At 33.9% G+C, this 13,462-nt stretch overlaps 1 protein-coding gene across 1 annotated transcript in view; it reads left to right on the forward strand.

Annotated features, from left to right (window-relative positions):
* The window catches only part of LOC106457075 (prothoracicostatic peptide-like), a 59,984-nt gene extending 52,408 nt beyond the window's left edge, over positions 1-7,576 (forward strand). The window contains exon 3 of the mRNA XM_013916459.2: positions 7,171-7,576. Coding sequence (XP_013771913.1) covers positions 7,171-7,226 — 56 coding nt within the window. The 3' untranslated portion in view covers positions 7,227-7,576. The remainder of the gene's footprint in view (positions 1-7,170) is intronic.
* The last annotated feature ends 5,886 nt before the right edge of the window (positions 7,577-13,462 follow it).

Here is a 13,462-nt window from a genome sequence, read left to right on the forward strand (position 1 = left end):
CGAGGGTTCACGATGAGCGAGTTAATTACGAGTCGATGTAAGTACGATTCCCCGGGAAGCTAGCTAGCTTTGTCCTTGGCCACACACGCTAGGTTTTTCAGCCGTTGAAGTTAGGTAATGTTTTCCTAAAAATACTAATGTCCGATGAGAATCCACTGAAGTTAAATAATTTGTAGTGTTCGAACTTTGTAAAGGTTCCTGGTCAAATATCTTAAGTTTTCTGATTGATAAGCGTTATAAAAAATCACAGTTATAGCTTTCGAAGCTTATAGCACACTGATTATAGCGAACTAATAATAGATACTCTCCTTGGCGAGTCGCGTTGGTTATATTTATAGCCGTGGGAAGGTTTTCTAGAAAATTCACTCTTACGTTACAATACTGAGCTACATTTAAACGTTTAAATACATACATATATTGTTGATTCTTACACTCGAAAATCTTCTATAACTTTGGAGAATAGGCGGGAGTTTCGCAATACATATTTAACAGTGTAAGCTATATGTGTTTTAAAATATAAACGTAATCTAAACAAACGTTGATATCAAAATAAATATATATAATAACAAATTCGTTACAATGTGAAGACAAAGCGAAACTGTAAGTTAGTGCAAACCTAACAAGCAGAACCCATTTAAAGTTTTTACTTATGTACTAAAAGCTAACATAACTGAATACACACTACAGAAAAATAACAAGCAAAGCATATTATCTCGTAATTAAAAGAAGCCAAAGGTGTCTGTAATTTGCATTCTCAATTGTATATTCAGTTTCTATTGCGATGAGTTTATCGTTTCTAGAAGGTACACAAAAATGCTCATTTAAATAATGGGTTTTATTAATGTAGCTCTTCATTTCTGACGTGTTAGGGCATTCATAATGACTTAATTAAGAATGTGAAAATAATAAGCGATAATTCATAGCTAAACAAAGCGCAAGATTTAAGAGTAGTCATTGAGACAATTGGCGTAGTTGATTGGTTGCCCTCACTCTGATCAATTCTTAATAAGGAACAGCTTTACAAAGCAGCAAATTACAGTATATAAAAAGTGCAAAAACATTCTTCATGTGAGATACTTGTTTTTCGTCTGCGGACATACAACGCTAGAAACCGGGTTTCGATACCCGTGGTGGGCAGAGCACAGATAGCCCTTTGTGTAGCTTTGTGCTTAATTTCAAACAAACAGACAAACAGATCAAAAATCCAAATAAGTTTATAAAAAAATTATTAATATAGTAATTTACAATTAGAAACACATAAATGTTTAAAAAAATTAAATATACCATGTCTATATGTGTAATTAATCCATTATATTCAAAACTTACAAACAGAATTGAAAGATGACGTATAAAATGTTCATGGACATACAGTTGTTTTAAGAAAACCTTCCCAACTGCTATCCTAGAGCTGTGCTAAGTGTTCTAACCATCATGCCCAAGTCAACATAGGTGAATAAAACTAGGTATAGTAGGAATGGTAGGTCTAAGGTTCGATCTAGCGATATACCGCTAAACACTCTCGACACTTTCAGTTGTGGCTGCGTTATAAATGCGGCAACCAATCCTGTTATTCTATCGCAGACAGCCCTTTGTGTAGCTTTGTGCCTAGCTACAAACGAACTATTTCTCTTTATATATAGATGTGTGTATAAGCAACAATTCAAGGTTTAACTTCAAGATGGACGCATAACAAAACTATAATCCTTTCTTTTCCCAAAATGCTCTTTTTTAAACCAGATTTGTAGCATCACAGGCTATTTTTCAGTATAAATATTTCTTCTGAATAACTTTAGTAATATTTCTTCAAAGTTACCCAGAGACTGTTTATTGAATACACACACACACACACACACACATATATATATATATTCTTCTATAAGAAAAACTTGATAAAAATCATTTTTTTCCATTCAGAGGTTTGCTACCAAAAGCTATTGGTCACGAATCTTTTTTGATTGTAAATGTTCAGATCTTCAACTGCCTTATTCTCCAAACCAACTTCCATTCACATAGCATCATTCTAACCGGAAATTATGTTGGTGTTCACACGCAATACGAAGAGCTGTCCTGAGGTGCCTTTACTTTCTTTGCTATTTTCTTTTTCAGATGAATCTGGGCATGTTTCCAACTTAAAAGTTGCGCGAACTTCATATATGCTTGAACTTGCTACGAGCTCAACTAAATTGTGAAAAATACTCTCTCATACGCCGTTACTCTTTTTTTTTTTTGTACATCACGTATAATAATTAAAGACTGGAAAAGAATATTACAATCAAGAATGAGTAACGATTACCATGGACCCTAGAAGGTGGCTTAATGTTTAATGGCATTTCAAAGAACGAAATTGTTTGCCTACTAAAAATATTGTCATTGTAAGCTATTGAACTGTTGTTGTTGTTTTTTTTACTTTTAGAACGTGCTCTATCAAACAGATCTCAATATCACTTTGAAGCCTTCAACTCTTTTAAGAGATCTAAGATTTACCAAACCAAAGTATACAACCTACGTGATCATTTAGCAGCAACGATAGTCGTCTTTTCGATCCACATAACTCTATTGATTCGGTGGAACTCTCACTCTCAATCACATTTCTAACTGGTACATTTTCAGAAACCGAATATCTTATGAAGTTCAAAATGGGTTGAAGAATTCGCTAACTAGTGTAGGTGTCGCTGAATTCTTTCTAGAGTTCCAAATATCGTTAGGGAACATTTAGCACCAATAATTTTTCTAAAGATAATTCAACCAACTATTACAATCACTTTAACAAAAGATATTTTCAAGTTTTTCACACTCACTTTTAACTTCAAATTCACATAAACAAACGTTTTAATGGCATCAAAATTAACAAAACTAATATCCAGAGCTAATCAGACCAATTGGGACACAACTTCTTGAAAATCCCTAAGGAAGTAGATAAAGAATACAGTGTTAAAATATAACAGGTTTGATATTAATGTCTTTTGACAATCATAATAATTATTTTTGCTATCTTAGAAAAGGCGTTCACACCATAACAGTTGTTGTTGTAATAAATGGCTTTTATAAATAAACTTCTGAACACCACTGTGTTTGTTGTGTCTCAACCGTCCTGATAAACGAAACGTGTCGTCAGCAATGGATATGGTAAACATAATGTTGTTGGAATACTATTATTATTATATATTCTTCTACTTCTTAAAAACTTCTAAGGGACTAGATTAGTTTAGAATTAAGAATTGCATTAAGAACGTCCCCACGGGCAAGCGTGTTTGGTGGGACGGAGATTCGAACCCGCGACCCTAAGATTGCGAGTCGAGCGCCCTTATCCACCTGGCCATGCCGGGCCACCTGTGCAGATTAATCAATTGTTTCAGGAACCACGTTCTGCAATAAAGGTATTATAATGGGAAATAGCAACCGTTTGTTATTTAGTAAAATTACACTGTATGTGTGTCCATTTTCGTGTTACGTAAACTTTCTTTGTTTGCCATTAAGCAAAAAGCTACACAACACAATGGACTATGTAAGCTCTGCCCATTGCAAGGTATCGAAACGCGATATTTAGCATTGTAAACTTTCAGAGTTATCGCTGAGCCACTGGGTATGTGTGTTGGGGGGGGGGGGCGTTACATAAGAAGAACCGCAGTTTCAGAAATCCTAACTAATACACGTACAATATTTTAGAAATGTGGTGGAGTGTTTTAAAAAAATCAAAGTTTTAAAAATAAGTGGAACGCCAGTTTGAATTAAACTACTTAAATACATATGTTATGAACAATGATTTTACGTTTCGCCCTATTCTAAAGCACTCTCCCCCCCTCAATAAACTTTCTCCTCAACCATAGGTTATGAACAAGACTAGGTAACACCAGACTTTCTCGCTTCCTCAACCATAGGTTATGAACAGACTTTCTCGCTTCCTCAACCATAGGTTATGAACAAGGCTAGGTAACACTAGACTTTCTCGCTTCCTCAACCATAGGTTATGAACAAGGCTAGGTAACACTAGACTTTCTCGCTTCCTCAACCATAGATTATGAACAAGACTAGGTAACACTAGACTTTCTCGCTTCCTCAACCATAGGTTATGAACAAGGCTAGGTAACACTAGACTTTCTCGCTTCCTCAACCATAGGTTATGAACAAGGCTAGGTAACACCAGAATTTCTCGCTTCCTCAACCATAGGTTATGAACAAGGCTAGGTAACACTAGACTTTCTCGCTTCCTCAACCATAGCTTATGAACAAGGCTAGGTAACACTAGACTTTCTCACTTCCTCAACCATAGGTTATGAACAAGGCTAGGTAACACTAGACTTTCTCGCTTCCTCAACCATAGGTTATGAACAAGGCTAGGTAACACTAGACTTTCTCGCTTCCTCAACTATAGCTTATGAACAAGGCTAGGTAACACTAGACTTTCTCGCTTCCTCAACCATAGCTTATGAACAAGGTTAGGTAACACTAAACTTTCTCGCTTCCTCAACCATAGCTTATGAACAAGGCTAGGTAACACTACAGTCGTTTTTTTTTTTCTACATTAGAAAGTTTTCCCGTCTTGATCAGGTACGGAATTATTTTTATGCTACGTTTTAGTCCATATAGCAGCAACTAAGCTACTATACCGCTTCATCCAAGTCTTGAGCAGCCTGAGAAGTTTAAAACATTTGTTTGTGGAAATCGAATTTAATCTTTAACAACAAAAATGCAGAGGTTCTCGCTAATGATCTATTTTACTTTTTAAAAATTGTCATCTATAATGATTTATCCATATTTTCATTTATGATTGTGTTAACTTTATACCTAGGACAAGTATTCGGTTATTTTATTACACTGTCTAACTTACGTGTAGTTTTACTTATCTTTTCTTTGAAAACAGCTGATTGTAAATAGATATGACTAAACGTTTATATGCGAGTCAATCGCAGTTCGACTTATCACTTGTTTGTAATAGGTTGAGGAGTAGCCTAACATCAGTTCACGGTGTCAGTAAGAGAGAAAACATTGAGTGTTACACTTTTCTAGTTTCTAACTATAAGTAGACCTCTCTAGCTTGAGAGTCCAAACGACATCTTCATTGGTTTCAAGGGAAGTGGGTGCACAGAAAGGCGTTTATCCTGTTCAGTAGCACCACAGTTTTATTGTTTTGTTTTTCGTATCAAAAGACCTATACTGTCGACCATTACTAACTGAAGAAAACTAACATTATTTTTTATCAACCGTGAAAAACTTATGGTCCTGATGTACCAAAATCTCTATTGTATTCCACATTCTAACCGAACTAAAATATCATTATGAGGTTTGTTGTGGCTTTAAATCTACATTATTCAAAGGAATAGAATGTTTTCAATTTTTTTTAGCAATCTTTTTTTTCACATAGAGATTAAAAGTCGGCAAAGTACTTGTATTTGATGTAATATATGTTGGCTAAAGAATTACTTCATTACGATATATGGTTAGTGTATATTTACAAGACTTTCACTCAGTAATTACTAACACACGGACTCTGAAGTACAGAGTTCAATCATCTGGATTAAATCCAAATAACAGTTGATAATGAGCAGATAGCTTTCAAAGAAAAAAAGTCCAGTTTAGATCCTTCCCGTCGAAACACTACAGTAGAAGTGAAACGAAATATTTTATTGCATGTACAAAAGACGTCATTTTATCAGTCAATACTGACCAAAACTTAGCTAAAAACAAGACAGATGAAAGAAATACTTTGCTTCGTTAGTTTGTGTATTTTTTTTTCTAATTTTGTTTCAAATAAAGATTCTGGAAGTCAGGCCTACTGGTCGAAGTACGGTGACTTATATCGCTCATTATGAACCTGGTTAGTAGAGAATTGGCTTTATTGGTGCCTGTGACTTATTAGGCTCCCTGAGGCAAGCTGTTTCTTGACATCAATACATCCAGTGATCGACTAAGACCTTCCTAATCAGTTACATTAAGTTGGCTTTTAAGACAACTAATCTTTTGTGCAGTTGTAGCCACGAACGAAAGTTATTTAGATAATGTAAAAAACTACCTTTATGAAACATTTTGTTTTAATAATGTTTTTTTGCTATTTTATCATTTATGTCGAGGTTAGACTGTTTTAATGATATTTTAAAAGTCCACTAAGGATCCATAATTACATGACTGTTTGACAACGTACTTGCTATTTGTCTTATTATCTAAAACAACAGTATTATTCTAGCTCAGGATATTTTCATATTTTTCTTATCTTGCAATGGATTATAAGTGGGTTCTTTATATTGTCTGTTCGAATATCTTTCTGTTTTGCAAAGATGAATTAATGTCAAACCAATAATAAGAAACAAAAACATATCTCTATATTAAGACGTGACAAAGAATAATTTTTAAGTCGCTTAGAAAGACACAAGATACACCAGTATTTATCGATGGTTTGTGTGATGTTGCAACACACACAATAAGATTGATAATCAGTGATGAAAGATTTGCTAAAAATGATGTTTCACACAAATAACCGATCAACAGGTCTTATATCTTGAACTTGGACGTTATACACCAGATCAATTATCATCAGTCTTATTGTGATGTAGTTTCACACAAATAACCGATAAACAGGTCATATATCTTGAACTTGGACGTTATACACCAGATCAATTATCATCAGTCTTATTGTGATGTAGTTTCACACAAATAACCGATAAACAGGTCATATATCTTGAACTTGGGCGTTATACACCAGATCAATTATTATCAGTCTTATTGTGATGTAATTTCACACAAATAACCGAACATTGAAGTAAACAAACATTCACTACTTAAATGTCCAGAAGCCTCCAACTACATCTGAAAATTGACTGCTATCTTTTTTACAAACATGGCGAAGAAACTTAAATTACAGCAAACCCGTTCAATTATAAATCTGTAAAATTCCCACTGCAGCTTCAATGGATATCTATGTCTCTGGTTTATTTAAATGTGCACTTAGAAGAGGGGAGTAATCGTTGACTTGACAATTCTCTAAAAAAAACCTCTAATTTTATGGAAATATTGCTGTAGGCTCATTGGCAAGTGGTAATAGAAGCAGATAAAGTATGATAGTTGGGAAAAGTATGACCTTCATTACCAGTATGTTTAAGTTAATAATCATTTCCAGAAAATATAAAAATGTTATACTTTGAGATTATTTATTTTGTTTCTTTCTATTTTTTCCAGATACATTGACACCTGAGAACCAACAAGCTCTGGCCAGCATTCTTTCTCAGGACTAAGTCGGTCTGTCAACTGTGTCTTTGCTATTTAATCTCCCTCACCTACCCCACCAACAAAATTCATTGAGTTTCGCAGAACTACAGATTCAGATATATGTTCTATAAGTCATTCAACATGAGTTTTAGTACATTTGTAACTGAGTTAGAAAAACTTTGAATATAGGCTGTTATTTTAGGAAATAGCATTTTGTTCAGGACTGATTGTTCTTACATATAAACGCCATTTTTTTTCGTGATTAAAACGATAAATGTAAACTAATTTTTTTGAGAAATATTTGAAAACACCAAGTTGTGCATCACGTTCCCATGTAACTGAAATATTGTATATTAATAAACGTTGAAAGAATTTATTTGTCTTCGTTTCATATAACGATGTTAACTCTTTCATTACCTTGAACACATACATGTTTCGTTTAGAGCATGTTGTGAGAGGAGGTAATTTTGTACCATCATGAAACTTCCAAACTTTAATCAGTTTCAAGCTTCACATAAGTAAAGAAATATGTATCTATAAGTAAACCTGGCACTGAGATAGTTGTTTCTCTATACACGTCTCAGTGAGAGAGTTAAACAAACCTGGCACTGGGAGAATTGTATATCAGCAACAGATGTTAACGTAAGCAATATTCAATATTTAGAAACTAGTAATATTTACTATTTGTGTTTATTAGAAGTGAGGAAATCTATAGTTTAAGCGATCTATCCCAACGTTCATATTTTATAAACTCTCTCACTGAGACGTGTATAGATAAACAACTCTTTCAGTGCTAGGCTTGTTTAACTCTCTTACTGAGACGTGTATAGATAAACTCTCCCAGTGCAGGTTTGTTTAACTCTCTTACTGAGACGTGTATAGATAAACTCTCCCAGTGCAGGTTTGTTTAACTCTCTTACTGAGATGTGTATAGATATACAATTCTCCCAGTGCCAGGTTTGTTTAACTCTCTCACTGAGATGTGTATAGATAAATTCTCCCAGTGCTAGGTTTGTTTAACTCTCACAGTGAGACGTGTATAGAGGCGTCAGTATAGAAGCCGAAACGTCGTTTCCTTTTTAAACAGGCAGTTGCAGTCCAGTTCTCTGACCTACTGAGTCTACTTTGCGGCTGTTTTTAGCCAATATTAATATAAGGCTATAATAAAGATTATAAAACAATACTGTAGAACTAAAATCAGTATAGAATTATTAAATTTAATTAAATGTTTGATGAATAAAAAAATATTAGTAAGTTCAATGAACAATACGCCTTGTGAAAGTATAATGCATATCGGTAGTACATACAATAATTATCTACATAAACATGCAGATTTGAAATTATAAAGTTTGTTATTTCGAGAAAACAGTGAATTCTCATTTTACACCTACAAGCGAAGAATAACCAATAAGTGTAATGATATTTTAAAATAACAACGCTATGTTACGTATGTTATGTAAAGTTCGCTACATATCAATAGAAAATGACACAAGAAAAAGCAAAACGTTAGAATGAAAGGGAAGGTGAGATTTTGTTTTCATCCCAAATTACATCGTTTGAAAAAAAGGCACGAAATCGAAAAAATATTTTTTTTCCAACTTCTATAAATACCATGACTATGAGTTTTACTTATTCGGGTAATCGTTACAAGAAGCATGATTAAAACAAGTCTAAGAAGGTAGAAAATGATGGAAATACATTTTATTTTTGTTAATGATTTTTTTATGTATGACTAATATATGAATCACTATAAGACCATCGAAGTCATCAGTATTAAGAAGTAAAATATAGATCATCTCACGTGTCGGGAAAATCTACTTCGTGTAGTTTCATCAACCAATTCACAAGTTACACCTGTGTTTTTGTTAAACTTTAATAAAGATTTTGCAGTATCGTGGCAATTCCCAAATAACACATTTTGGTCGTAGGGTGAAAAGGTAAGGTACATCATCTTAAAAACTAATATTTTTACATTACATTAGTATCAAATTTAAACTGACCTGAGCTTAAAGACTCAGCTGATTATTGTAATTAATAACGGCAGCGTCACGGGAAAAGGAGAAATGAAAAATGCTTGTTTTTAAACACAGAACCAGGAGCTGATGATGTTGTTTTGTAGGTGTGGCCAGTGCTTGATACGTTTTTAATGAGGTATAATTTTTCTTAGTAAATACACAGGCACGTTTTCTCCACTTACTGTTCCTTGTGAAAGCAATTTCTAGTTAAACAAAGACTGGACGTAGACCCTTTGTTTTTAGATATTTAAAAAAAAATCCCTTCTTATGTTTGGGGTTGTTTTACCCAGAAGGTTTGATAAAATTGGTGCCCAAGATGGGATAAATTGGCCCTCATCTTACTCGTAACAGATGCAATTTAAAATACACGCTGCATTTAGCAACCGCATTTAAATGACTTAACTCACAGTTTAAATGCTCTCTGTGAGTTAAGTCATTTAAATGCTCTCAGCAGGAATCAGAAAGAACGTTTCCATGCGCATTGTGTACGAAAATAGCGCAGAAGAACGTGAATATTAAACATCGTTAAGCAATCGCGCGTTATCAAATACCAAAGAACTTAAACTTGGTTTCTTTTAAGGCATATTCGGAGTCTATAAATCCATATTGCTTAAAATCAACGAATAAAAAATCCCTGAAGAACCTACTTTGTAACCATAAAAAACTCAAAGTGCTTATCTTACATCAACATTGTTTAAAAACATAAATTTGAGGTCGCACTTTGATAGTTCACATTAGCGCCCGTCCACCACTGTGTTACGTAAAGAATAATTACGTATAATTCACTTAGATTGCAGCACTTCACCAAAGGGACCTATCTTATTTCATTTTCTACTGTAAGTTCCATTTGGTCATTAGTTTGTTTAATAAATGTTCTGATATTTATTTCATTTGACCATGAATTTCTGAAGAAAATATATATCTGCTTGTTTTATCTTCATGTTATTTTAGTTAGTCCCGATTTTCTCTAGTAAATATATTGATATTTGTTTCAATTAGTAGTACGTTTCTCTAGTACATATTCCAGCCTCGTTTTATTCGATCCTGATTCTATCTAGTAACTCTTACTTATCTCTAATCATATACATGTTTTATTTGGTGATAACTTTTCTAATGCTCCTCCACCTGCCTCAGTGGCTCAGCGGCAAGTCTGAAGACTTATAAGGTTAAAAACGGAGTTTAAATACTCGTGGCGGGCACAGCACAGCTAACCCATTATACAGATTTGTGTTTAACAACAAACAAACTTCTTCGAATAAATGTCCAAGTACTTTTGTTATGAACTCCTCCATTAAATGTTCTGATACTTGCTTCAGCGAGCGGGTTGGTTTATGTTGTAGAGCTCTAGGTTTCAGAGCCGACGAGTCGAATTCAAACCCTCAAAATAGTCCTCGTTCTTTAACCTGTGAATAAGAGTGACAGTATCATCCCTTAGAGTTGGTAGATGCTTCTGACTGACTGTTTTTCTTCTCGTCAGTAGTTCAAAATTAGGTACGATGGTAGGCAGTCTCAGTAGGTTTGATATAAACACAAATACAAATTGTATTACTTGTTTCATTTGATCATGATTTTATTTAGCAAATATTTCATCATTCATCGCCCCACAGTGGCACAGCGGTATATCTCTGTGGACTTACAAAATTAGAATCCGGGTTTGATACCCGTGGTGTGCAGAGCACAGATAGCCCATTGTGTAGCTTTGTGCTAAATTACAAACAAACAAACAAATCATTATTCATCTTATCTGGTTATATTTTTCCCCATATATGAGTCGAAACTAGCGTTGCAAGTAATTTTTTTCTAAACAATGTGTCCCGCGGTGAGACAGTGGTAATTCTCCAGACTTGCAACGTTAAAATCCGGGGTTCGATTCCCCGTGGTGGACACAGCAGGTTGCCCAATGCGACTTTACTTGAAAATAGACAAACTAAAAAATGTACTGGTACGTTTTTGTCGCCATCTTGCTTTTCCCTGCTACACTGCTTTGTGTTTACTTAATCTTGGTTTGACATAAAAAACTTATCAAGAAGTTTAAACCGTTCCAGGATATTCTTAGAATGTCCAAAAATAAAGAAAGTTGTTTTCAAAAAACATCAAGCTTAGCATATTACCTAAAGTATATTTAAATCTCGATTCTCTGTAATTATTTTGAGTAAGATCAGCTCTTAATATTTGGTATCAAGATTAGAAGAAAGATTAATATCCATAATTGTATTTTCGAAATTAACACATTAATGTAATTTATATATGTAAGTTATTGAGCAATAATAATTAGTCACGACATGGAGTTTGTTTAAAGTAAATATAGAAGAATCATAAAAACAATACGTGTTTATGTTAGAAACAAAAACTGATAACTGAGGAACAATGTTGCCTGGCGAGTATCAAGTTAGAGACAAAATGAGATGTTTTTAAGAAGTTTATAAATAAATACAGATTATACAGATAAATACACGAGTTACTTTTCCCCGGTCCGGCATGGCCAGGTGGTTAGAGCGCTCGACTCGCAATCCCCGTCCCACCAAAACATGCTCGCCCTTTCAGCCGTGGAGGCGTTATTATATGACGGTCAATCCCACTATTAATTGGTAAAAGAGTAGCCCAAGAGTTGGTGGTGAGCGGTGATGACTAGTACCTTCCTTCTAGTCTTAAACTGCTAAATTAGGGACGGTTAGCACAGATAGCCCTCGTGTATCTTTGCACGAAATTCAAAAAACAAACAAACAACACTTTTCCCTTTGTTGGTAGGGTTAATTTCTTCTTTACGTTGTACTTTACAAGAATATTTCTGAAATTGGTGATAATGCAAGTTGAACGTATGTTAATAGTGATTAAAACAACATGCACTTACAGAAACATTACATGAAAACATATCTTACAATGCACGTTCCTACTTAGAAAGTTCTATAATTTGACAAGGAAACAAATGGAAACAACACCACAATTGCATTTACATGTTACTCACAAACATCGTTTAGACAACTAATTGAAATATGTTTTTACTTTTTACACAGAATTTCAATTGAACACGGTAAATAATGGAGTCACGAACAAAACATGCTGGCGATGGTAAAATTACCTTTCTTGAGGCAACTGTGAATCATACATCGGATATTAACATCATGTTAAATGTTTTTCCTTTTTGTATAAAATGCTTCATCCACTCTGAACTTTTCTAGTTGCTACGTTTTTTATTTTAAATTGACCTACAAGTCCTACATGACATACACTCTTGGTGCTGGTACTACCATCTGGTATGTCTTGTGACACTAGAGTTTATTTTATTATCCACGTGAAAGTTATACGAAAAATGAACGTGAAATTTGTTATAGACTCACATTCTATTAAGGTTAAAGTGCCGTAACTAAATAAGACTTGGTATTCATCATTTCCGATAAACGATTCATTAAAAATTCACAAAACTCATACTCATAAATCTACTATTCACCTGTTTAATATGTGGATATTCTACTTTCAGCTTTTAGGTTATATGTTTTATTTCCAGTAGAAGGAAACTGTTAGACTATTTATATGTTAGTAATATGATTAATTTGGGTATACGTAGTAATATTCATTTCATGGTAACACACCAGGTGGTGCAAATCTTTTATTTTTTATTTAACAACGTGAAATTGAATATAGGGAGAAAAAAACGTTTAATGCACTATGCAAATATTAAACGTCTGATAATGTAAAAAAAAACGAATTAGTTATAAATGCAGTTGATTTGTTTCTTGTTAAGAACAAAGCTACACAATGGACTAGCGGTGCTGTCCCTACCACGAGTATCGAAACACAGGGAACGAATGGTGTTGACACTAGCAGAAATAACTCGACGGAACTCGTTGCGTTGTAGCTGTTAAAATATTAGAAATAACCTTAGTAGAACAACAGCGTAAGAAGTTAAATAAATGTGTGCTCTTAGATCAATAACTATTGACAACAAAGGGGATTTGAATACATATTTAAACGAGTTGGAAATATTAGATCTTTATAAATTTAACGTTTAATACTGATAATACATGTAAATACTGATAACCAAAAGCAGTTTCGTAGCAATAAGCATTCATTAACTTGACATATTGTAGTTCTTAGCCTACTTCGATTCCTGTGATGTATGGTACAATATATAAAGAACATTATAATAAATGTAGTGGAACACCTCAATCAGACATATAATGATTTTCACCACACTACTCTCTACTGGATCAGTACAGGCACCTCAATCAGACATATCATGATTTTCA

The sequence above is a fragment of the Limulus polyphemus genome, unplaced genomic scaffold (genome assembly GCF_000517525.1).
Source record: "Limulus polyphemus unplaced genomic scaffold, Limulus_polyphemus-2.1.2 Scaffold289, whole genome shotgun sequence".
In the NCBI taxonomy this organism is placed as follows: domain Eukaryota; kingdom Metazoa; phylum Arthropoda; class Merostomata; order Xiphosura; family Limulidae; genus Limulus; species Limulus polyphemus.